A 27,848-nucleotide genomic window follows, 5' to 3' on the forward strand; every position below is an offset into this window, starting at 1 on the left:
AAATTAGATTATAGACATAAATATTGATAAATCTCAACAAATGGCAGAGGTCAAATTTATCATCCACTTTTCTTTATGTTAATTTCAAATGTTCAAATATATACAAACATAATTTAAATAGACTTTTTTAGATGATTAAAGATACAAAGTCAAAAGAACTAAAAAAAAATCTATTAAGAGATATTTTCATCATGGTTGGCACAAATTAGCCCTCATAAAGAGGTGGTTGTTATCTACACAGTTATTTTATAGTCATGCACTGTAACTTATACCATTGTTTTTTCCCAGGAGGAAGCTTATTTCACAAAAATATATTACTTTAAATTTAAATAAGAGTGATTAACAAAGGAGATGAATTTTAAGTGACACCCTAATAAAAACTGCACTGGCCATGTGATTCACATATATTTACAAATCCATAGTGATTACTGTATCTATTAACTCCTGTTCAGTTCAGTCTGTTCCTTATAACCTTTGGACACCACATGACTCTGGGCAGACTGCCCTAGTTATGGAGAGGCACATTTTACAAAAAGGCCATTCAGTATTTTTGAAAGGAAGCAGCCTGACATCACTGTTAACGTCACTACTGCAAGAAATATCTAAATGAGAAACTTAGTGCAATAATACCTCATATGGAAGAAGATCAGGTGAAACGACACTTGGACAAAATGAATAACTCATCATTGTAACTTCCACAATAACACAACAGAAAATAAAATCCTCACAGTCAACAAACAGTTATTGGTACAAGAAAATAAAATTTTTCAATATGGCCTTTTTGTTTTGTGGTTGGGTAGGTAATGCAAATGGCTTGGTGTTCTGTGTAGAAATGTTGGCAGATATCTGAACAAATGTCATGTTGAGCAACATACTGTACTGTGTGTACAGTGTGAAAAAAATGTAGAGTGGGAAAAGTGTCAGTCTATATTAGTGCAAGTATTTGCAAATACGGTATATCAATGTGTGGCTTTTAATTTGTGTACACTGTCTACAACATGTCCTGGGTATGCAGGTCCTGTGGGCATACAGCTGTCATACAGCTGTGTCACGTGTCCACTATGTCTGATCATCTATTGCCCATGTCATCACACAGCAGGATGGCTGTGCTCATTACAGCTTGTTTTTCACTTTTCTCCCCATCTGGCTTGTCTTAATAAGACTGTGTCAATATTAAGTGCCTTGAGTTTTAACCATGCAGCGACTCCACACATGGCTGCACCTGGAAGGTACAACCCGTCACTGAACAAAACTGTCCATTTCAAAACCTGTACAAAGTCCCAGCTCTGTCATGTGAAATCTCCAGACAATGCATTCCCAAAATGACTGAGCTAGAACAAGGAATCTGATGAGTCTGACTTGTATGAAAAGTCAAACACACTGTGGAGAAGGGGCTCCTATTCGACTTTACTTTAGAAAAATGTTGTTACAAGTGTAGAGATATGTATAAACCAAGCAATTTGCACACCTTACCCAACAATCCTTGGGTTTCTTTTTGTATTCACCCATGTTTTATTCCAGCTGATGAATGCCACGCTGGTGTTACATGAGGACATTCGCCCTGGTGTCAGGCAACCGAAGTCCAACCAGGCCTCCCCCAACGAGCACAGATGAGGCCAGGAGGATGGGAATGGCCTTGGTGATGCCCACAAGGGAACCAAAAATCAGGTTACCCAGGACTGCAGCCAGTTTACACAGAGCATTGCAGAACCCAAAGCCTGTTCCTCTGGGAAACAGATAGGGACAGAGGGGGGATAAAAAAAATTAGATTAAAAAGAAAGGAGAATGCAATAAGGCTGATTGAAATGCTAGTGTACATAGAGGTATATACGAATACCTGCACAAACAGGTCTTTACAATTATATAAGCAAATATGAACATCTACCGTTGCTTTCCTCACCTTCTGACAGTAGGGAAGGACTCAGTAGTGACCACATCCAGGGAGTTCCAGGCAGAGATGCTCAGGCCGTTGTAAAGGCACAACATGAAAATCATCATGGACTCGCTAGTGCCAAACCACAAGAAGAAACAACTGATGCCTGAAAGGATCATAGAGCCACCTGATGGGCATACAAGCAGAGCGAGGATTAGTGCAAGTGACATTCATTTGACTGATGTTCAACTATATTATATAATTAAATTGCCTCTCATATTCAGTGATAGATGCCACATCCATAGCATGAATTATTTCAACATTCACACACACACACACACACAAAAGACAACCACACTCTTCCCCCCAATTCCTACCTAACATGGACAGACGCCCAATTTTGTCCATGAGAAGGGCGGACACAATGTTGCCAGGCAAAACCGCCAGGGTTCCCAGGAAGTTAATGAAGTAAACCCAGTAGGCGCTGTAGTCGTCGTCAAATGTCATCTGGCATCCTTTCTTGTTGTGGGTGAATGTGCTATTGACCACCTCTGTACCATCTATTAACTTAGATTCATCAATGTCTGTCGAAATAAATAAAACAATAAATCATATTTTGCCAACAATAAAACTGAGCCAATCACTAGATGGTGCCATGTTGTCTGTGAGTCAGAAATAACTAAACATCCAGCTGGGTATTTTTGTCCAAGTATGATTGTAAGAATCATTAATCCTATTGTCTCACCTGTGTTGTAGAAGAAAGCATCAATGAAAGTACAGTTACGAAAGAAGGAGCCCACTGATGTGACATCTTCGAAGTAGCAGTTATGAAAGGTAGAATCAATGAAGGTGACAGACTTCAGTTTCATACTGATGAACCTGAAAAAGCACAGTTGCGCTCCACTTTTACAACTGTAACACTGTATAATAGCTATAGTTTAGTATTCATTTAACTGCAGTGTAACAACATTTTGTCTTTATCTATTTGCATAGTGTAAATATATTTGTGTTCAATTGTAAAGGCTCTGGAGATCAACATTATAACTACCGGTCATTAATGAAAGTGCCATTTTTGTGTATCTGGTTCTCCAGGGTGAAGTTGAAGGTGAAGTCTTCGATGTGTTCATTTTTGTGGATCTTCACTTTAGAGGCGTATTCATCTGCCTGAAGGTGTTTGATGACATCAGGAAACCAGACTGACAGGCCATAGTACCTGCAAACACAAGGATACAGTGGCATCAGGATATTGAGAATCAATTGATCAACCAAAAGTTGTTGATTTTAAACAGTGTGTTCCCATGGTGTCTGGTTTTCTCTCCTATCTCTGCTCACACTGAGACACCAATGGACAAGTATTGATCTGTAGAGCGTGATTGATTTCGAGACTGTGCAACTTCTGCACAGCAGAGAGATCAAGATGACAGAAATGCGATGTGGCCGCAAGTCTGACTGCCTAGACTGAAGAAATTAGACTTGTCTGATTTTTATACAACACAACAGCATCAGGAAGAAACTCACCCAAATGAGAGCGTGAGCCACACAATGGCTAGACGCATCATGTTTTCTCGCATAGGATAGTTGAAGCACTTCAAAAGATTCAAATACATCTAAAGAGAGAAAAGAGATTAATTACACTTTATGTGATCACAAGAGAAACTTGGGGTAGGGTTAGACAGTGGACAGAAATGAGGCTCATAATTACAAAGAAAATAAATGGCTGGTTTAAATAAAACCCTTCTGCTGCAATTAGTCAAACATTTACCCCATGTACTTCAGCCTTTATCCTAAAGAAAACCTTGGAAACTGGGTTGCCAGACTCTGATCCCATTTCAACCAGTTCATCCAGCTGTTTGGGAATCTTGATCCTATTTACCTGGGGAAAAGGAAACAGTACTGCAATGATAGTTCCAGTGTAGTACAATCTATGTAGTCTGGGCAATATTCATATCTTGAAAGGGAACGTTTTAACGTTCACAAGAGTAGGGCAAACAGACAGGCTTCAGAACACTTTCGACCATGGCTGTCTCTGGCATGGAGGCATAAATAGATGAATATAAACAGCCTGTGCTACAGTACATGATCATTTCAACAAATGTGTGTTGACTATGAGGCTTTCCCAAAGTGCAGCTCACACAGCAAATAAGTCTGAATGACACACGCCAGCTTTCAGAACCTTCATAATTCAGATATGATCCTGCACAGTAAAAGTGTTAAAATCCATCCCAGCAGTGGCAGATTATAAGCGTCTTTGCTTCCTAAAGCATGAGGAAACCCAGCCAAGACAGCAGACACACAAACACTCACAGTGAAGACTTTCTCTGGTTGCCCACGTGCTCTCATGTTGGTGTCGTGGATCTGTTTGAGGATCATCCAGGCTTCATCATGCTTCCCCACCTGACAGGAGGGGAAAGTGAGGGAGAGAGAGAGACAAATTCTCAGAGACTCACGCTCACAGTCGTGCATACTGTACATAAAAACGCTCCTCTGATTTCTCCGAGATGGGCCAAAATGATGCAATGTGAACACTGTTAACTAATCAGAAATTCTGTTTACCTCAAGGTAGAACCTGGGGCTTTCAGGCATGAAGGTAAGTGCCACCACAGCACACACACAGGGCAGGGCACAGGCAACCACAAACACCCTCCAACTGTGAAACTGGTATGCTGAGCCCATACTGAAGCTCCAGCCTGTGAACAGTGGCAAACAGCAGCAATGACACTGTTCACATGAAGACAGATGACATGGCAGAATAAGAAGTGAATGCATTTAGGAACTTCTCAAAGTAAAAAAATATGAAAATACCATCAAAAATACTGTAACTGACATGCTCTTAAAAGTGTGTTTACCTTTCTAAAGCTTTGCAAGTGAGGTAAATAAACCAAACCTGATACAGTTAAGCTCATTTGTACAAAATCAATAATCCAAAAAAGTAACCTGTCAGGTTTCTACAGCAACAAAATAAAGCTGTTAAAGCAGCCTTACTGTAACTAACATTTTGGCCACTTGGGGGCAATGGAACAAGCTGGGTCTCTGGTTACTTGACAAATGTAGTTCCAGTATTTAGTCTCTTTTTTGTTTTTGTTCCCATCAGCTACTGAGAGAAGTATCCACTATCCTCCCCAGCTAGTCACTCTGCCTAGCCGCTGTTAGTTATGTTACAGGTAGTGTACACTTGATCTTTAGAGCATTTTTCCTGACAACAGCTGCCTACTGCAACTGGAGACAAGGTGTGGACAAGCTGCAGTCCTGAAAAAATGAACTACACAAAGCTAAAAACTCTGATAAATATTGGTGATTTTGGTCCAACAAACAATACACTTCACATTACACAGATCAAATTACATAACTGGATCCACTGTAATAATAATATTAAAATATTGATTTGTGAAGCTGTAATAAAAAGCACTTAAAACCCTTGCTGCAGTAGCAGATAACATTTAAATGCTAAAATACTGATTATAATATGCATATGTATGATATATATTCTTTATAAAACAGGTTCTTTTTGTGTATTGTATCTGTGTTTGGCACATGATTATGATTTGTCAGGATTTAAAAGATCATTTAGAGTCCTGGTTGTTGCCACATGTAAATTTAAATTAAGGTGAAATCTGAGTTTTTCTTAAGCTCACAAATGCTAGTTATTGGCATTTAACCTAGAAGTGTTTGTATTAATCACAGTATATCTAATTTATGGATTCTGCACAAATACTCAGCAGGTATTAGCAGTATGATTACTTACATAATAAGCCTCAAAATAATGCTTTGAGGAAGCACCAATTAAATAATATTTGACATACTTTAATACAGTAGTCTATATGTTTATCACAAGAGGGACTGGGCCACTTCATCTGAGCAGCTGATTCTAAATGCTACTGTGAACACAAAACGCTGCAAATAAAATACGGCATTTAAATGAGAGCACTCCATGGCCAAAGCAGAGTAATGTGTAAGCTGTGAGATGAATGGTTCCGCATAGGGAGCTCAGAAAAGTGCACAGGGATGGGTTAATTGAATGTGTAGGAAAGGAATTGAGTATTTTCTGCTAGGTTAAATCTTGTTGCACCTGATCTCAGCCCACAGGCACTCTCCCAGACTCATTAATCATTGTAAACTGCACAGTCACACATGCAAGCACACACACACACACACACACACACACACACTCTTACAGACTTATACATTCTCACAAAGGGGGAGAAGATGCACAGATACCCACATGTGGAAAAAAAAGAAAAGAAAGTTAGTACCACGTAATACCATATGTAGTTGACACAGATACCATTAACATACAGTAGTGCCACACTACCACCTTACATACCCACAAGTACATACAGTACATGAGCAAATATGTATTTTTTTTCCTTTTCCATCAACATTTTCTAAACCATTTGCAAGAATGAAAAAGCTTGAATTAGATATTTCAGTGCCAATATAATCTCTCAAAATGCATTACTACTGTAAACTGACTGTAAGATAAACTGCAAGATGTTTCCCTGTAGACCTAAAAAGTGTGGCACTAAATATGGCATTTACTGTAATTTAAAATAATGCTGTAATTTCAATATGTGGAAGAATGCTTTGTCTCTCCAAACATGGGATTATTTGATGTACTGCGTTTTCATGTGCAACATCTGATCGTTTGCAGTAAATTAAACTACAGAGACGAGTGCTTGTGATATTATAGTTTTTCAGAGTGGCTTTGGTACATTTCTCAAATCATCCTTGGTATTTGCAAAACAGTAGAGCACTTCTCGAAACTGTTTGTACAAACAGCACCACACAATGGGTTATGTGCAAAAGCAGCTACCCTACCTACCGTTCTTCTTCCCGGTAGTTGGCACTGTTTATTTCCTTGTTCTTCTATTGTCAGAAATTGTAACACTCTGTTGTGATCTGACTATATACAGTATGCTTGCCAATCAAAGGTTCATGAGAAGCACCTCTGAGCTATTTTACAACAGGGAACTGATTGATGACTGGTTGATCTAACACTTCACATGTTTCCCTTCATTAGTGAAAGTCAAGATTCACTTCAGAGCAACTTCTCAATTCAGACATACTTGCAAAAAAGGTCTAATAGAGCTGTATAGAAATACGCCTGACAGATACTAAAGACAACTAGTTCCCCCATTTTGCATGTAATGACATCTGCGACAAACGAATGACTAGCTGTTTTGGGAGGTCAGACTATTCAACGGAGAGTCATTCAGTACATTTTGATCAACACGACATAAGCAACTGATGATGTAGGAAACAACAGAGAATTCTGCAATTAGTGAAAATCTGTCAGACGTTGTTTATATGATGTGCACAAGTGACTGGATGATGTGGATGTTGAACAAGTAGTTTTTTAGAATTTCATTTCTAATCTGAGAAATGAAAGTGACTGAGAAAAACAACTGTAGCTATAGCCAAGGCACAATAACAAATACACAGTGTTCTACATGTTGCCCAGTATTAGTGCTTTCATGGAATTCATTTTTGAATTTTTGTGAGGAAGCACAGAAAGGGGTTGCTGTGTCAGTTGTGACCTCCCACGTCTCTCGACAGATCGTGCCTCACGGAGATGCAGCCCCTAAGGGAATAGCATCATTATCCATCAACAGGCGTAGGAGAGGAATCGGGGGTGGGGAGGGGGTTAACACTAATGGTTATACCAGAAAAAGCTGCTTGGAATTAATCTCAAAGCATATTAAATTGCAACTTTGATAGCAATGCATATCAACTCCTTAAAACCACTATTTTCAAAGCAGGGTGGGTGTCTGTCAGAAGTGGTATAAATGTATCCCAGAAGAGGCTTGAAAGATGAAAATGTCTGAGTAGGAGGCAAAAAGATTAAAAAACTGTATAACTTTGTCTTTGCTAACAGCACATTTGATGTACAAAACATAATACAATATAAACAAAATAATTTTGATGTTTTCATTGACCAGTTTAAAGTTCAGCTTTTATGCTGAAAAACAATCTTACATGTACTGTAATACAATATACATTAGCAGTTAGTTTGTGATTGGAAGGATTTTCTTTGGCACTTTTCTGTAATGACTCATGCAGTAAGTGACGTCACACCTCTGTGTATTCTCGCTTTCTCTGAAGCCCTTTATTTAGTTCACTGTCTGCCTCTGTGTGTGCACGTCTGGAGTAACTCTGAGAAATAAAATGAGAAAGTGACAGAGCAACAGTGAGAGAATGGGAAGGAGTTGTTCAGCAGTGATTGCCTTTTCTACAGAAATGTGGCTTCCTGCCCCTCAGGGTTAGTGTTTCACCCATGCCACTGAAAATCTCATTACGAGGATTATGTACATAATTGACTAAGTCTATGGATGGCTGATTCCATGGTGCTACACTACTTCCAGGCCTAGATACTGTACTTGATAGATAGATAGATAGATAGATAGACGTCCTATAGGTTTTCTGAGAGATATTAGGAGTCAGCAAGTAGAGAAGATAAATGAGTGCTCTAATGACACATTAAACACCAGTGTTGACACACTTGTGTTATAACCTGTCCCTGATGCCATTATGAAAAAATAAAGGCATCTGTACATGAGGCATTTTAGCCCAGGCGCTGAAGTACTGTAGGTTGAAGCCAGTGCAGCACTTTAGAGAAAACATAAAAACCACTGGTGAGCACTGACTGGAGTATGTACAGTATGTAAGATGAGAGAACAAGAGGCAGAGTGAGTGAGTGGATCTACTGCTCCATGTGCAACTGTGTATGCATCTCTGTGGGAAACATGTAAGTCCTTTATCAGAAGTGTTATGATTAGTGGTTTTGTGTGTGTGTGTGTGTGTGTGTGTGTGTGTGTGTTAACCTCTACAGTGTCAGATGTTATTGCCTTCAATTTCCCTTGAAGAAAACCTGTATGTAGCTGCAGCCCAAAAACATCATCCATGTCACATACAGCAACACACACACTGTCTCTGTCTGTCTTTCACTGACGTCAAAGGTTGGCTAAAGCATTGTCTGGCCATAAATCACCTCTAGCTGTAGCTTTGCCCTATTAGAGCAAGGAGAAAAACCTAATTATGCTTGATCAAGAAGAACACTCTGCACAGACAGAAGAGAGAGGAGAGGTAATAAAAGGAAGGACAGAGTTAGATGGAGAGAACCAAACCGGAGGAGTGGGCAGGAAATAGGGACAGCCCTTTAAGAAGTGAAAGAATGTGAACAGGGGAAGTTGAGAGGGGAAAAATACCCATTTCCTTCTTTGTGTTTCTTGTCATGATGAGTGCAGCTGATATCTAATGCAGTAGCATCATAAATCAAAGCTTTCTCTCGCCCCCACAGGCTCACCCTCACCCTTTCTGGTCTATCGTATCCATGCGTAAGTTAATTTCTGTACCTCTGCCTCTCACAGCCTGCATCCGCTCAGAGCTGTTAAGTGATTAATTCTCATGCCAGGGAAAACTGGCACCTTAACCTACAGCCAATAAGAAACCTTTACAGTTTTGTAACTTATAGTCAGGAGCTTTGTGCAAAGTCACATTGCCAAGCATCTTCTCAGTACTGCTGAACTTAATCCTGGGCTTTCACAAGACAACTTTTTTTTCTTTTGCGACATTCCAGATAAGTGTATGTTTCTTAACTGGTAAACTTACCATAGTGCGGTATGATGGCCCAGGCCATAGCAGATGCATAGATCTCTCCAATCATCCAGAACATACACAACCAGCTGAGGTGCTCTCCTCTTTTCTCCCTCGACAGCACCTCTGCAAAGAAGGAGAAAACAATGGGCACAGCGCCTCCTATCCTGCAAGAACCAAGAAGAATATGAACATGAGTATGAGTAAGGCAGGTAGAGTATGGCAGAAACTGAGCCTCATTAATCTTTATTTTACATTTTTCATTTACAGTATGTGCATTTATTTCTGCTTTTGCATGCTTTGTCTGTGGACTGCTTTTGTTCCTTTAACTGAAGTACAAGAAGCCATACACTAAAAAATTGTCATTTATAATGTTATAATAAAGTTTATTCAATGTATGGATTGTTTTCCATTTAAAAATTAGAACAGAGAAAGAAAATAAGCACACAAAAAAATCACAGTCAAGCATATTTTTCAAAAATACAAAAAAATTCTTATTTCCAGTTTCTCATGATTTGGTGGGACAGGTCACACTGGCAGTGTGGAGAGCCTTTTCAATTACTCTGAAGGTCTCTGGGGATACTGATGCAGATGCAATTAATCAAACAGCTCCTACAGAAAGCAATACACTGCCAAAGAAGGGGACGTAGTAAATCACCGTCTACACCATGTTTCTGAATCGTATGAGGATGACACACTGTATATCTCTGGTATAGTTTTTTTTGCTTCTCACACCCTCTGCAACATATATTTTAAAAAATTCTAAAATTGTAAGAATGTATACTGAAGTGTTCTTCATGGTTCTTCGTGGCTAATAACAATTAGGAGTGACAGAGACAGAAATAGACTTGGTCTCAGAGATTTATCCTTTATTTTCACTGATTAATACACTTTGATTTTGCACATGCGTAGTATATATTTTCTGATATTGTTACTATCCTGTGGCAAAAGAAGGAGTTTTGTTTTTGAGGTACACCATTAGACTGGACCTTCACAAATCATCTGAACTGATGGCCTGATCGACCCCAGAATGACCCCTTCTACATAAGACTTACCCGAAGCCTGCGACAAGACGGAAAGTGAGGAATAAGCCATATCCCTGGACAAACGATGACAGGAAGGCGAAGAAGCCATTCATGGACATGCAAATGAGGAGACACTGTCTGCGGCCCACTTTGTCAGACATCCCTCCCCAGAAGAACGCACCAACCATCATCCCTAGGTAAACAACACTGCCTGCAAGGAGAAGAAGAAAGTTTTGTCTGCACTGACATACAATGTATTATTTTAATTCTCCATGTCCCTGCATGTGCATATGTTTGTATGCTTTGGTTCTTCAACGTTTAGCCAGTTAGGGTGCCCAAACTTTTGCACCATGCCATAATAATGTTTTTATTTTTTATTTTTGTTCAATTTATGGCATAAGAAGTAACTATGCATCACTGTTTGCTGAAAATATTGTGCATTTTTTCCATTTCCAAGAGAAACTGTGTTAACATCTGTTCAAATAAAAAATCACCAAAATCTGTTATTTATCAAGGGGTGCCTAAACTTTTGCATAAGACTGTAGACTTGGTCTCAGAGATTTATCCTTTATTTTCACTGATTAATACACTTTGATTTTGCACATGCGTAGTATATATTTTCTGATATTGTTACTATCCTGTGGCAAAAGAAGGAGTTTTGTTTTTGAGGTACACCATTAGACTGGACCTTCACAAATCATCTGAACTGATGGCCTGATCGACCCCAGAATGACCCCTTCTACATAAGACTTACCCGAAGCCTGCGACAAGACGGAAAGTGAGGAATAAGCCATATCCCTGGACAAACGATGACAGGAAGGCGAAGAAGCCATTCATGGACATGCAAATGAGGAGACACTGTCTGCGGCCCACTTTGTCAGACATCCCTCCCCAGAAGAACGCACCAACCATCATCCCTAGGTAAACAACACTGCCTGCAAGGAGAAGAAGAAAGTTTTGTCTGCACTGACATACAATGTATTATTTTAATTCTCCATGTCCCTGCATGTGCATATGTTTGTATGCTTTGGTTCTTCAACGTTTAGCCAGTATATAAAAATGATTTTGGTGTCAATGCTCTCATATTTAAAATTGCAACAACAGATTTTTCCCCCTTTTGAGGTGAAAGTATTACCAAATAGCTGCCTATTTAAACATCAAGCAGTAACAGAGCAACATAAGCAGTAATTTAGAGAGCTGTGTTTCTGGCCACCTGGTGCATGTAGGTCCAAAATTCACTTTTCATTTAGTTCTGTTTTTGGTCTGCACCAGCTCCTGATGGGACTATCTGGCTCTTTAGCTGCTAAATGCTCCACCTTATTCACCAGCTAATTGCTAACTTTGATACTGCTGAGATGTGAGAGTGAACCAAACTTAAAATTACCGCTGAACCTAAAACCAAACCAATGAGTTAAAAGATGATATAAAGCTTTGGGGCTCTGTCACTATGAGCAGCTCCTCTTACATACAAGGGCCCATGCTGCCCATTGTTAAAATAAAAATAAGGATTATAGCCAAATAACAATAATGCCTAAGAAATAAGAATACAATACTCTTTGATATGAACTTTTGTTGGTTGACACTTTGAAAATATATCAGCCTAAGAAGTCAGAGGCAGCCAACATAAACTCTGAGCCAAGAAGTGTTTTAGGAATCATGCCCTCTAAATATCCCTCTGCTGGTAAATGGTGAAGTGTCAAATTAAAATATGGAGCAACATTAAGCGTGTGCCTCCATTACTGATGAATGTTCATTAGTGAATTGGAAGTTCTGCTGAATGACTGACTCCATATGGAATGCCAAATTCATAGATGTTGTGGGGTTTTAAAACGATAAAATATCTGCTAGATGCAAGTGCTTATATCACTCCAAATGTTTCATACCTGTAGTTAAACACACAGATACACAATCCAGGTTACCCATTAGAGCTACTGTATGCTTTCTAATATAGCAGGGCAGGGAGAAATTGCTACATGTTCAATCTTCCAAAATAAGATGCAGTAGTCTTGCAAAAATTGTATCACAGACAGATGACAATGAAAACCGTCAGTCCCAGTTACCCACGAAAACACTGATGAGTGTGTAAAGGAGTGGAAAAAAGCTTCTGATCAATGAGAAAACAAACATGAACAGTAATGTGCAGAGACTTTACAAAAGGGCGCTCTGCACTCTTTTAATCTCTCCCATCACAAATGGGATCAGTGCTCAAACAAATACAGCATTGAGCTCTCTCATTGATTTTGTTCTGAAGAGGAATTTATTATTACTGTTTCAGTCTGTATTGTATGGTTAGCAGCCGATTTCTGCTGCAAAGAGCAAGTCCAACTGCATTTTCTCTATTTTGAAATGTCTATTTTGAGGTTTTTGTTCCAGGCTAAAACAGTGAATAGTTTACTAACAGATAAAATTGTGTGTATATCCACATACAATCGCATAAATATAAACCTGATTTAGAGGGAATATTTGTATTCATACACTAAGTCAACACACAAAGAAGAGGATGTAAAAGTTGCAGTTGTACATGGAGTGATATGACTCAGCTGTAGGGACACTGTTCATTTCATTACAATAATCTTAACAGCAAGATGCACTTCCTTTCTGTAATTTCTCTTGTCAGGTCTCTCCTCCTCCGCTGTGACCAGATATCTGTTTGGCTCTTTTGCTTCAGGGGTCAAAACCCAGCTATCTGTCACATTTAGCACCCATCTAGACAGTAGCCTGAAGGAGCCATAAATTCAATTCTAAATGTAATGAAAGTCTTCAGTTTCTACACAGTTCACATTGGCTTCATTAAGAGGAGGCTAGATAGGCAGTGCACAGGCAAACACCCACTGGCCTCCCATTTAAATGCCATGCGCCCAAACATCCAGAGGCCTCCTCAGTTTGTTTCAGAGCCCGAATGTCATTGTAAACAATAAAGTTTTATTTTGGTTTGGGGTATTTTTGGAGAAAAAAATAGACAAAGAAAGAAACTCCTGCTATGTGATGCTGCTGTGCACTAAAGCTGTTGACCTGTGACTACATTCCTCACAGGACAGTCAATTACATAATGAATTTATTGATGTTCTGTCCAACTTGCTACACAGTATTTCAAACTATGATGCCGACTGTGCCTGCAACAAAAAAAAAGCAGTGTAGCATCCTATTAGTGTAATAAAATCTAAAAATAGCACAGTCATCCCTTAATATTATGCAGTCTCTCTCATCACCAAAAAACCAAAAGGAAGTTTGTGTCAAATTTACCTGTCATGGCTGAAAATTGTGTTACATATCAAAACTTGTGTGCTTTGCCCAATGAAGGATTCCTTTCTGATTTCTTTATGAGCCACATCCACTTCCACCTGGGCAGCTGTGGCTCCAGTCTAGACCAGATTGTCCCAGTAACCGCAGCTTTGCAGCTATTGATGCGAATGGGCTAATATTGTGCTTTGAGTGTGTAGAAAAGCACTAAACAAGCACAAGGTCATTTACCATTCCAGTGTGATGTGAGATTCACCTTTTCTGTAGCTTCTGGACTCCAACCAAGCAGTTGGAGTTAGACTGTTTAAGTGCTTAGTCATTGTCATGAGTTTTTTATAGGGTGCACATGGTCAAGGATAACTAGATAGAAAAGTTTGACTGTCAGCAGACAGGATGATGATTATTATTATTATGATGTGTTTAACCGTAATCATAATATTTTCTTATGTTTAATGTCATGACATGTCACTAGATGTCATGTCAGTATGTCTTGGATACACACCACTTAATCAACAGACACACACACATTCATTTGCTTCATGTTTTGACTACTGCTATGGTCAGCTGCAAAGCTGGCACCAGAGACGTCACGGTTTGACGTTCCTGTGTAGAATGGGGCTAGCCCAACCTAAGTGATAAATGTATAGGCCTGTTGTGGTTCAAGGTCTTTCATCCTTCAGCTGCCTGCGTGCATGTTGGAGGTGCAAGATACCTGAGCGTGTAATGTTAATTTTTACCTGTGTTCATTGAATAAATCAGCACTGTTTTGGTTCAGGGTCTTTCATCTTTCATCTGCCTGCGTGCAGTTTGGAGGTGCAAGATACCTGAGCGTGTAATGTTAATTTTTACCTGTGTTCATGGAATAAATCAGCACTGTTTTGTAGTTGCTTGGACTGCTTCGTCTCTCAGAGTCAGTATGGTAAAAAGTACTGGGAACAACATTATAAATGCACTGATTTGTTTTTTTATAATCAAAATAAGATCATTTCTTAAATCTTTACTGGGGTGAGGTTATGTAATAGCGTCCCTCTCAAGTTCTGTTCAATATAAATCAGTGTGACTGTAAATTGTCTGTATCTAATGAGCCCCATAATCCACTTGCATTTAGTAATCCACTTCAGCTTGCCAATATAGTATGCTGCCCATTACCCATGAAATGTTTTCACATTACATTACGCTGATGATGCTCAGGCTCCGGTCAACCTGTCAATAGCAAACAACAATAAGGTTGGACCACAAGAGCTTCAGCCATAGTATGTTAATTAATGAAACCCCGGAGTGCTATCAGCCGGTACTGGCCTCTCATTGATTTCTCAAAGCTGTAAATGTAGGTCGTTTTCCTGGCCTGCAGACAACAAAGAAGAAAGCATTCAATAGATATCTGTTCAAACTAATTTTAAGACTGAAATTTTACCAAAGGGTGTAATGTAAAGACTTGGTTTTGTACATAAAAGAAATGTATGATCTCTGAAGCACCGATTTGATGTGTTAGAAGCAAAACTCCATGAATGGATGCCTGCTGGTACAAATGTCTCACCATAACAGTGTAAAATACAGCTGAATTTGAATTGATGACCCATAAAGACACTGAGGACCATCACAAAATGACAGTGTGTCAGGAGATCGCTCAGGCAGAAGAGAAAGGTTTTGACCCATGACACCCTGTTGAGATGTCAAAACACATCACCAGGAATGGTAAATATTCAGCAAAATCACAGGCACACTCTAAAAACAAGACAAATTTGAAGGAGTTGCTAAGATATGGAGCAAAACACTGCTATAATCATACATGCACTTGACCAAAGAGTGATTTTAATTCATAAACTAAAATATTTCAAATATATTTATACTTTTTTTGGCACAGCTAAACCAGCCACAGGGGAACTAGATGATAGAGGCGAGATACAAAATGAAACTCAATAAAGGAGCAAGAACAAATGAAATATGTGAGCAGTGGAAGAAAGAACAATGAAGGGAGGACAAAACAGGAAAAAAGGAAAGAGGGAGGAGAGTTGAGTAACTAGTAGATAGGATGAGAGAGAGTGACGAGGGGGTGGAAGGGGAAGACCCTGGTGCAATGTTGTCTGTCCTGTCACATCCCGAGGAGCCCCCCCTGAGAGCCGTAGGAGTGTTGAGCTGCATCACGACCTCGTCTCTGGTTTCATGCTTTGATGCTCTTCATCCTTAGAGGTGCAAACTGTTTCAGTGTCGCACAAAACACCCGTCCTGCTTTATTCATAATGATGACACTGTCACATGGCAGCGTGCCTGATGGCTACACTGAACCTCTCTCTGCTTGAAATTCTTTTTCTTAATCTCTTCACTGCTACTTTATTTTACCTCCTCACATTTTCCTTCAGCTCTCCTTCTGTGCCTCTCTTCCAAACCTTTCCTCTATCTCTCTTGCTCTCAGCTTGTCCTCTCCTATTGCTTTCCTTTTTCCCTTTTTCATTTCTCCTCCTTTTCTCCCCTCTTCACCCCTGTTCCTCTCTTTTCTCTCATTTACAGTATTCCCCTTAGTTTCCACTGTCATCAGCTCCTTTACATTGAACAGCGTGTAATCACATTTGTACTACATCGTGTCAGTTTGATCGGATTCCTGCCTCTGTTTTCTGCCTCCTCCACAGAAAAAGAGATTGAAGCTTTTTGTCATATTTAAGTCATGTCAATCAAAGCAGGATTTCAATGAAAGTAACCAATCGTAGAGCTTAGAGCACAGGATTTAACATGAGCCAGCATTAGTAATAATCCAACCTTCAACCTTATATTGTGGTAATGACTGGTGAATTCTCATGATGCTTTGAAGCCCTGATAAGAGTGAACATAATTTACTTGTGGTTGATATTGCTGGTGACAGGAGGTTTAGTCCATATGCGCACACACACACACACACACACACACTCCCCCCCTTCTTCTCCTACATACACACTCTCCCACACAATGTGGAACTGCACTACTCAAGTAGTGAAATCTCTGCAGTGACGCTGCGATCGTACTGCAGTTTAGCTATGCTCAGCTGCCCCTGGCCCGCTCAGCCCCACACAGCCTGCCAGCTGGCTAATACAGACAGGAAGAAACGGGGAATGGCGGAAAAAAAAGTGAAAATGGGAGAGATGTAATGTAGAGGTGCAACTCGAAAGGAGACAGAGAGTGAAGCTGGGACACAAAGTGTGAGGAAAAAATAAGGTACAAGAGATCAGGGAAGTGAGGGTGGAGTGACAAGAAGATAAAGTAGAGCTTAAACAAGAAAGCAGGGGGCAAGTACTGACAGTGAGGAGAGGTGGCTGTTAAATGAAAATGAGGAGAGCCAAGTTGAGAGACTTGAGGGGAGTTTCAGTGGGGAAAAGACAGCCTAAGAGAACACGTAAGTAATGATAGGGTGACGCTCTCCCATTGTCTGTTGTGTCTGAGATGATAACTAGGCCTCTCCCTCACATTGTTGCTGTACTGAATACTACCAATCTTCCACCTCTCTGCTCCCATCCACCCACACCTCTCTCCCCATTACTCCTCTCTAACATGGCAATCGCTCAGCTTCAAAGCTGTCCCTCCTCCTCCTCTCTCCTGGTCATCACACCTATTGCATCTCACAGTGCTTGTTTTCCTCTTCCTTCCCACATCATGAACGCTTATCTAAAGTATTTACAGTGTTTCACCCACTTCTTTCAACTCTCCATCCTTCATTCCCATGTGGCATAAGAGATTACTGTCAGATCGGGATAGTGATACTGTAGGACCAAAATGAATTCAGTAATCTAAACAGCATTTCAGTCATCCATGCTATTCAGGCCTTTGCATTTTTCATATGTCATTATACCATTACACTCAACTCAGTCCATGCAGCCTGCCACTGTCTCTGCTCAGCTGGAACTTACCAAACACCAAATGGATATTTTAGATGCTATGTAATTGAAATGTTTTCCATGTGTGAAGTGAAATTTTCAACAAAACAAATAACAATACATTTCTTTGGTGCTATAGTCAAATATGGATTAAAACTTGTGATTTACTTAAAATCACTTTATTTTTTCTTTACTTTGGGGGGTGGGGGGAAACCACTCATCCTGTAGAATGGACAGTTGCACTTCTTTCCACCTGTCAGTCAGTACATTTACATAGACACAGGAATAGAGATATCAGAGAATGTGCTTAGATGTACCTGTTTGCTGTGAATCTGTATATACACGGCAGGTCAGTAATCACCTTCCTTTGACTTCATTTTATCAGTATTACTTAGTTTGACTGTTACAGTGATGCAGTAAGCAGTAAGTAGACTGACTCTAGTAAGAGCACAGCTTTTCCTCACAATACAAACTAGTCTGAATTTTGTAAATAGCTAAAACTTCAAATGTGAAAACAAACTTTAAGAAGATGCTTTGTGTTAGGTTCAGTTTTAATACGGCTTTGAAAGCAATTCTTCTGAAAACATGCATGCAACATGCAATGATTGTTCCTTTCCTAGCGTTGGTCAGCTGTCATAGCAGTACAGTACTATTGTGTGAGTATCACAGAGAGGTTATAATCAAGAGGAAAGAGCTTCCCTCTAAGATTACAAGCCCTTCCATGCATCCAAAACCAACCAGTAGGAATAACAAATGCAGCAGCAGGCAAGCCACAAGGCCCAATATCTTGCCATATGCTAAATCTGCCAACTGTGGTAAATTAAAAATATATCCAAGCCACAGGTACCACAGCTCAAACTACACCCAGAGCTGTGCAGTGGTGGGGTGGGGAGGTGGGGGTGTAGCCCTGTCATCCCTGAAACAGATTCTTTATCACTACCACCAGACCACAATGAAGAGAATATTTTATTGTAAGGCTCTCACTGCAAAATAAGAACCACAATGTTCTGCTCAGTTAAATAAAGGTTATATAAAATACATGAAAAATAAGATTACCCTAATCAATTTCACAGATTTAACTGGCTCGTGTTTATTTATGCATTTCACTGCAACACAGTTTTACCATGGAATCTGTAAAACACCGCCTCATTTCACTTTGTTGGCTGTAATTAAAGGCAATTACTCCAGAAAACTCCAAATGGATACCAACAAGGTTACAGTAATCATGTCAGTTATGCTCAGACACGAACACACACAAACTAATCGGGTTCACCTTAATGGGGAGGAACCTCAGGGTAATCAGTAGGAGAGGAGAATGGGGGAGGATGCATGCAGAAACAAGACACATAGAATGGAGAGGAGGGGGAGGGGAGGGGGGTGAGGGATGAAGTCACGAACAAGGAGAAGCAGAGTATAGAGTATGAATGCCTGCAGGACTTTGCTTGGCTAGAGAGAAAGAAAAGAGTTTATGGATAGATACTTGGAAAAAGAGAAAAATGAAGATGCACATCTTGTGAGGATTTAACAGTGACAACCCAACACAGGCATTTATTAACAAGCTGATTGTTTTTATGTGAAACGGGTAAATAAACAATATATACTGAAGGTTTAAGCAAACGTATAATGAAAAAGTACATAATTTAAATGTGACAGGGTGTGTACATTTCTTATTTGAAACTTTAACATTTGTATTTATTCAGTGAAATCAAAAATGTTCAAACTTTCTGTCACAATCTACATGAGGCCCTGCCGTATCAGTTTTGCATCAGATGTTGTGGTGCAGCTGATGTATTAACATGACACATTGAGTCAGCCTCTGTACACAGCTCTGTGGTAAGGGACTACACACCTGCAGCCACGGGGGCTGCTGGGACTCCTGTTCAACACACACAGCACACAGGGACTACAGCTGCACTCTTATTCTTAACATGGAGGCTAGTGGAGCAAAGCATCTCACCCATGTGAAACACAACTATAAGATAAAGTGCAGTAGTGCAAATACACAAGACTAATGTCACAAAAACTAGGGGGGACATGCTTATGATAGAAAAATGGCAAAATGACAAATATATTACTTACTAAAGTGGTTTTGAATGTAGTTATGTCTGAATTATTAAATACATTAAAGTATGTTCTGAATATACATAATATTTAGTCCATAGTCAGTATCATAGTGTACTAGTCAGCATGTAGACTGCACAGAAAATGATCAGTCTTTCTTTGGCAATAACAGCCCTCTAAAAATATTTGACAGTTGGAAAGCATAGCAGCAGTCAATGTGAAACAGTACTTCACTAATTCACATTGTTCCACAAACTTGTTGGACTTATGTGAGACAAAATCTAGGCAGTAAAGGTCAAGATGTCCTAACATTTAAGCCCTGTTTTAGGGTCACGCTCTAAAAGCATTGGGTCCTACGTTTGCCATAATTCAACTGGACAGTGTCTTTTCATTATACCCTCTCTGCCTGGCAAACACATACTCCATGCCTCATGTTTCTCCATCTTTCTGCTGTCCAGTTGTACTTTCCTGGCCCAAGCTAATACTGTATAACCCTGATGACATCAGTATGACATCATCTGGTTTATTTTTTCACTGGAGTGTCTCAGAATTGCTCTATAATACTGCAAAGGTCTGTAATCAATGCTAGATCAAAATATTTGCAAAAAAGACACAATTAAAATCATGAAAAAATAACAACCAAACTGATGCAATTCAGTTAATATGGAGGGCACAAGTAGACACATGCACTCACCAGCACTCAAACACACAGTAGTGTCGCTTACCTAGCCATCCTGAGCTGGAGTTGGGCACACACATGTCTGTCTCTGCACTGGGCAGCACAAAGCCCACCATGAATACCTCCACCCCATCTGACATTAGTGCCAGCCCAAGCACCAGGAACAGCTGCCACTGGAACCTCCCGTGGCCACACTCCTGGATGATCAGCTCGTATTGCTGGGCCAGCTCCTCCTCATCAGCCTGTCTCTCCTGCTCCAACTCCTTGCGATCCCTTGTGGCATCCGACAATGGCTGCCCCAGTGCCACCTGCCCCTCCTTAAAATTCTTATCTCCTGCCGAGGGGATCCCCTGGTACTCGCCCTCGTAGATCTCATCTTCATCATCGTGGCCCTCTGTGGCATCGCTGGAGCCCTCCTCGTTGTCATTGTTTCCCTCGCCGTCCTGCCTTGGGGGGTTCTGGTAGAAATCTTCATCTTCATCCTCCTCATCCTTGAATCGGCTGTAGTTATGGTGGGATGAATACTCATCTGTGGCTCGGTCGACCACTTTGTTGACTTTCTTTGCTGCGTGCCTCTTGGCCTCCTTAACCATGTCTTTAGCCCCCTTAACCAGGGAAGTCCTATTATTGTAAGTGTCCTCCATTCTGCCTCCACCGGTTGGTCGTCACAGGGGTTCAGAGTATACTTAGAAGCAGAAGAAAGAAGAAAGAAGGGCAAGAGGGGTGAATGTAAGCAGACGAGGGCCCTGCAGGAATGATACTGTAAGATCAGTGGGTCTTGAGATGCAGCAGGGAGGAAAACTCTTGAGTTTGCAGTCACCACAGGAGATAACCCACAATGGCTGTAGCAATCATCAGCCAGGCTGAAAGAGATGGGGGAAGGGTAAGAGACAGAAATAAGAAAAAAAGGGGAGAGAGAACAAGCAAGAGAAAGGACAGGGGAGAGATCAGAAAGAGAACAAAAATAAGAAAGAGGGAGATGTTCATCTCATAGTGCACACAATTCATAGATTTGTGACTATCCCAGACTAACAGGTGACACCCCACTGACAGCACAGACCCTTGTGGTGGCTAAGGTCTGATGTGAACTAAATTCATTCAGGTAAATCCTCCCAATGATTATTTAATATTGCAATAATTTGAAGCATTTTAATCATTCATTCACCACAGCTCTTTTTAATCATTTGGAGTCATGTGAGGAAAAAGGCTGTAGAGCTTTTTATTAAAAAAAAAAAAAACATTCAATTTTCAGTGTTCTCCTTGTTCAGTATTTTATGACCTGGCCTTAGTTTTGAAGAGAGCATTTTAAACTGGGATGATAAATCTGCTGACTCGTGATTAGCTCTGGGGAACAGAAGCCTATAAACAAGGCTCTGCCTGAAACTGATTTACCCACAGTAAAGGCCTGGTTTATTATAATAGGAGCGACAGTCCAGCCGGAACAGCACTGTCATGTTTAATTGGTGCAAACACAGGAGAAAAAGAGAAATGGTCATGAGTAGATACAAAGATAAATGCACACACAGATACAGGGACATAGGAGAAGCATACACGTGCACACACATACACACACACAATACCTATCCTCTGAGGACCCTACTTCTGTGTAGTCAGGTGTCTTTAATACACCAAATGGGTCATACTTGAAGAAGCACACAAATAAATACACAGAAAAACTCTCACATGCCCAAACGTGTAATGCACATACAGTATGTGAGTGTATGTGCACACAGCATGATTTGGGAAGGGAAGTCCTTTTCCATCTTGGCAAGCCAGTGCTGATGGGAGGGAGACCCCAGCCTAACAGTGTCAGTGTTGTAACATGATTTCCTGTGAGTGTTCAAACTGTGATCCACAGTTCATCATCATATTGCCTCCACAGGCTCACTCTGGCCTGCTTAAGATATAATTTATTATAGCACAGATGTATTATTATTATCAAACAAATAGAAAATGACTGTGAAATTCCAGAGGTTCAATGAGAATATCCTAAATTGCTCAGTTTATATTAAGAAAATGTGCATATTTAAGAGTGGGATTTGGATGGTCAGAGCTAACCAGGGCGTGTGTGTGTGTGTTGGGGGGGTGCTCCCCACAGCATCTACTGAACGCTAAAGCCCCGTCACAAATTCCAGCCCCCATAATACAATTTTACTGGGCAAAACAACACTGCTGAGTCAAGGTGACTCTGTGCTAATCCAATTTGGCTCATTGAATGACAGTCTGTAATTATAGGCGCACTCCTTGGCACTTGGATCAATTTTTTTTTGAGACCTCTATTGATACCGGTGGTGCTTAAGGGTGATTCAAAACAACATCTTTTTGGCATCCTGTTTGTTTCATTTGTCTAAAAGCAGCTGCTCACCGGATCACTGGTCAGGGTCACATGTTTATCTTTTCCCCTGCAAAAGACTGCTATCATTCACAAACGATGTTTCTAAAATGATTCTGTATGAGCGCAGAACATTGTAGCTTCTTGTCATCTGTGGAACCTTTCTGTTGACTGCAACTAAAATACATTTGCCTGAAAAGACCAACACCCTGCCAGGTGCATGTCAAATGTCAGCAGTGTCAATAAACTGATGTGATTTATTGTTATCCTATGTTAAATCTGGTTATGTCAGCTATCACACACATTTTAATTAAACCAAAATGAGCTCATATATACACAAAAATGCAAAAAAAGAACTATTCGAATGGCACCTGTTGTCAGTTGTGATGAAGGAGAGGACACCTGAGCACACAGACAGCTAACCTCACCTGACCACAGTCGAGGAGACTCCAACAGTGCAGAAAGCCTGAGCATGGGAGCAATCACAATCAAAGTAGGTAACAGCACCACTTCCAAACAAACCTATCTCACTTTTATTTTATGCGGTCTCTACCCCATCTTCTGTCTCCTGCAGCTTCTTTCGCTTCACTTTCAGGCTTTCCCTCTAAAATCTCTTGTTTTCATTAATGCCTGTTTGTCAGAAGATGCTCATTCTTCCATTTTAAAGTCATTTGTGTACTTTTAGACTACAGCCACCTCCGTAGTCCTTTTACTGTCATACTATCTTCACCCAAGCCTCAGTATCAGTCAAGAAACCCCTAGCTGTAAAGCCATCGTGTAAGACTCCCAGATCCCATTTTTTACCTCATATGTTCAACTCACACCAGTACTACATGGGTCAAAGGGGTCAAAGGGTCAGTTAAATCTAAGCTTATTATCCCCACGGGGCAAAATGTTAAACAGCCGGCTGTACAGGTCTACATACACAAGCAGAAGCTGTTGAGGATATGCACTGAAACATAAAGAAGTTGTACAGTATCCATACACAGTCTAAAGACATAAATATACTCTATAGAAACATAGGGTGCATGGCTTTGCTGCAAAGAATGGCTGAAAATAGGTCTTCCTCTGGCAACACTCATTGTCTGCATGATGGATAGTGGCCCTGCTTTCCCTCAGCTTCTTTAAAATACATATAAAATTAAGTAAAGTATCACTTGGCCCCAAATGCCATCTTCCATAAACATAAAGACAGTTAAAGAGATGAGAACTATTAACCAACCAACTCAAGGCAAGCAATTTGGGAAAAGTACAAAATTAATTATTAATACCCAAAGTCTTTGACTAACTTGGTCCATTTTAAAACACTTTCCTTGATTATCTTGAATCATTAGCTAAATGTGACACAATAATGAAGTAGATAATGCCCAACCTGACAGAAAAAGACTTGAGTAATCACATCATATTACACAGTGACAATGACAGCAGTGACTGATGTCAGTGTTGGTACTAACATACCTCAAGTTCATCAGTCACCACAGTACTGGCATCTAGGGTGTCAGAATAATTAGTCAAAAACGTATTCTGGTCAGAGAGTATTAGGTTTATGGACCCATGAAGACAAATACTTAATAGTTTTTATGAGAATGTGAAGGAAAATCAATAGCTCCATTTTTGGCTAAATGCAGTGCAGTAGTCCAGACATTGTCTCTTCCACAGTAAGATAAAGGTAAGGGCAGCAGTGTCCTTCACTTCTTTTATACTGAAACTATTCTTAGTGCAACAGATGCAATAAAAGCACACTGGTTGCAGCTTTGCTGAAATATAAATTTTCTCTCTTACTTGCTTATTTCCAAATATCATGCACACTATGCAATGAGCCAGGTTTCCAGTTTGTGCCCGCTTTCCCTATAGGAATCAAAGATGCTTTATATCCGCGAGGTTTGACCTGCCAGTGTCCTGCACCGCCCTTTTCAAAGCTCAGTGGCTCGATGGCTGGTTTGTTCTATTGGCATTAGAAAGAGCAGGTCCAATCTCTAAATGGGCAGAGCTGCATGTAATCCCATCAAAGCATAGAGCCCATGACCTCATCTGGAAGGCAGAGGCCCAACCAGCCTGGGACGTCTTCTGTTAGGAGATTTCATCAGACACTGATGCCATTACTGACTGAGTGATGGGGGAGGACAGGATGAACGATAGAGCTGGCAGCAGAGGAGTTTAGGAGAACTATTATAACACAATAAAATGAAGCAGGGTAAAAGAACTTAAAGAGAGTTCAAGAAAAATGGTTGCGGAATAAAGCAAAACAACTGTTTGACTATGAAAATATAAAAAGAATCATGTCACATCTATTATGGCACTTAAACTTTGCACTTTTGCTCAGCACTGAGAGCTCCACCACAGAAGATTAAAAAAAAAACTTTAAAGGAAAGCAGATTATAAGCTCTACTAATGTTACATCATACAGATACATACTTAATATATCTGTGTATATGTAATGGGGGTGCTGAAGGTTGATGTCTGCCTTTCCCAATATGAATGTTAAACATTAGAATTGACTTCAATCACTTCTGTGCCAGTAGCTGTGGAAAAAGAAATTTCTGTTTATATTAATGTTGTAAATCCCTTTACTATATGAAAATATTAGCTGATCCTGAATGTATGGGTTTAACAAATTTAATCGTAATGTTTTGCAATTATAGATAATAAAAAGCATTTCCTAATGCATGCCGAAGAGCTACAGAGTAAAGCATGTCATATTTTTTGGTTTTTGCATCAGGCTGATGTCTGTTTGATCTTCTTGGTGAACATGTGGGCTCTGTCTGCCTTGTCACTGCTGGCACATTACACTGCTTACAGAGGAAAGAAAACATAACAAGTGCTGTGGAAGCTACCAGTTGCAGTTCTTCACACTTAAACTACAGCAAAGCTACTCCAGGAAGGTTAATTAAAGCTACTTAGGAAAAGTAGTTCAAAGTACAAAAACATGGTCAATGCAGCCTACATGTGATACTAAATTATTACAAAATATAAAAGAAAAAAACATCACATGTCAGGGGTGGCTGAGGCTCAGGAGGTAGAGCGGTTGTGACCTAACTGAAAGGTCAGCTGTTTGATTCCCATTCTCCCCAGTCCACATGTAGAACTGTCCTTGGGCAAGACACTGAACACCAAGTTGCTCCTGATGGCTAGAACAGTGCCGCCGTGTGTGTGTGTGTGTGTGTGTGTGTGAGAGAGAGAGAGAGAGAGAGAGAGAGAGAGATGGTGCCACAGTTGGCTGCCTCGGTTCTATACCTGAGACAAATTCCTAGTGTGTGTAACATATATGGCCAATAAAAGTGATTATCAATATCAAAATACCACTCAGTTGAGTTTACTATCTGAGACCTAAACCTGTCCTAAATAATCCCATCTGGGATTTTCACAAGAACAAATCTGCAAGGAATATTATATTTTGTCATAAATAAATTATAACTTTGTATTATCTGACTACAACTAAAACAGTAAAGAACTTTTTTTTTTACTTGCACCTTTTAAACTGTTTGACTCGAGTAGTGGTCCAACAAATGCCCCTGTTGTCTTACTTGTCAGTTTTGTAACATCTAACTTGTACAGCCTTAAACTACTAGTTTGATTACATGTACTGTAGTTCACTACTCCCAGACACTAAGCATAACGTGCCACCACCACTGTCTGCTGCAGACTTTTTGTGTTGCAGTGATACAAAAACACCTTAGGCAAGGGATGCAAGATGTGGCACACTCACCGATGATTATTTTAAACAGTAAATTGTTCATTTTGTCAAAATGGTGTTTGTGTATATGTGTGCACAATATTCACAAAATGCTGTAATTCACAGGGAAATAAACACCAAAAACGTTTCATTAAGGAAAACATTCTGCCTTGAACATAATGTACAGTTTAACTTGAGGTTAACTTGCTCCTAATATAATGAGCAATCTGTTCATTTGCCTGCATGTCAACAAAATTTACAGAAATAATCTTTTATGAAGCTCTGTCTACTGTCTGCTGCATTCTCACTGACACAGTGTACTTTGTACATGTAGTCGTTTCTTCCCCTCAACAGAGAAACAGGAATAAAAAATAGCTCCCTCTTGAAATACTGCACAGACTTTAGGAAAACTAACAAAAGTGCAGGTGAAAGGATGCTTGAGATAGAGAGGTTATTGAGTGTGGATAAGGAACATTCTAAATCACAATGAAAATCGTGTTTATCATGGCAGAAAAAACAAATAACATGAACTTGAAATTGATTCGTGAGCCAGAGGAATTAATTTTGCAACCTGCAATTACAAGAAGTTTACGGCAAGACCACCACAGCAGCCTTTGGACTGCAAACCAAGCGCTTAGCCACAGATTTCCAGTTCAGCGACTGTGCGTCTGTCAGTCGCTCAGCACCTCTTGAGGTGCAATTCACGGATGAGTCAGTTGCCTGCTCCCGCATCCTCTCCTCTTTTTGGCAGGACTGCATAGTGCTTTAACTGCCCCAGGGGAGGTTGCTGGATTCCACTACAGCACACACAGTCCGCAGCCAACAACCCAAAACTTTGCTTATGCCAAGGACAAGTGTTTAAAAATGCTGTTGAATAAAAGATGAGTATGAGGTCCAGTCGGATCATAAACCAAACAGTCACAAATGACAGTTTGAGTAAACTAATTTACTGACAGATTTTATTCATGTAGGCAGGCTTATATCAGATAAATGTACATAATCTATAATCTATCCTATGTCACACTATAATGCATGAACCATATTCCACAGAACCTGAAACTCCCTTGATATATCCGTTTTTACTACGGCCTATTTTCAACTAATGATTCCAATTTTCTTCTACTTTTGCATGAGGCAAATAGACTCAGTGGTAACTTTGAACAAATTATACAAACTTATGAATAAATAATGAGATACCTATCCCTTGTCGGTGCTAGAAATGTCATTGGAGAGATGCTAGTAAATTGACAATATCACTTGTAAGTCCTATTACAAAAGACTGAAAAACTGAAAAGCTTCTTCTAACTCGGTTAACTGTGTTAGACACAGGCAGCGTTCATTTGGGAAAAAAGTATTTACTTACCGTCATTTATGGCCAGAACAGTGGACTTGGCTGTCGTCCATAGCATCAGATTCTTCTTTGTCTTTACGAAAAGAAAAATCTTGTGTGCTTTTTATTGTAAAACGGGATGAGGGACAGCCTCTTTGCCAGCGCACGACAATGCGCTGGCAGTTTTTTCCGATGCAGTCCTC

General features: G+C 40.0%; 1 protein-coding gene across 2 annotated transcripts; it reads right to left on the reverse strand.

The window, feature by feature from the left end:
* Positions 1-6: 6 nt before the first annotated feature.
* On the reverse strand, positions 7-27,848 carry sv2ca (synaptic vesicle glycoprotein 2Ca). 2 transcript variants are annotated; one of them, XM_020594320.1, is made up of 13 exons: positions 27,679-27,848; positions 20,357-21,173; positions 11,243-11,423; positions 9,479-9,630; positions 4,427-4,560; positions 4,178-4,267; positions 3,636-3,746; positions 3,392-3,480; positions 2,922-3,086; positions 2,619-2,752; positions 2,251-2,457; positions 1,901-2,060; positions 7-1,726 (listed from the first exon to the last, which is right to left on the reverse strand). In XM_020594320.1, exons 2-13 carry the CDS (start codon positions 20,952-20,954, stop codon positions 1,543-1,545), a joined length of 2,205 nt encoding a protein of 734 aa, XP_020449976.1. In that variant the 5' UTR covers positions 20,955-21,173; positions 27,679-27,848; the 3' UTR covers positions 7-1,542. The 2 variants fall into 2 exon arrangements, with proteins under 2 accessions (XP_020449976.1, XP_020449975.1); XM_020594319.1 differs by lacking the exons at positions 11,243-11,423; positions 20,357-21,173; positions 27,679-27,848 and adding an exon at positions 10,519-10,761.

Source organism: Monopterus albus, unplaced genomic scaffold, assembly GCF_001952655.1.
Source record: "Monopterus albus unplaced genomic scaffold, M_albus_1.0 scaffold23.1, whole genome shotgun sequence".
NCBI classification, from domain to species: Eukaryota; Metazoa; Chordata; class Actinopteri; order Synbranchiformes; family Synbranchidae; genus Monopterus; species Monopterus albus.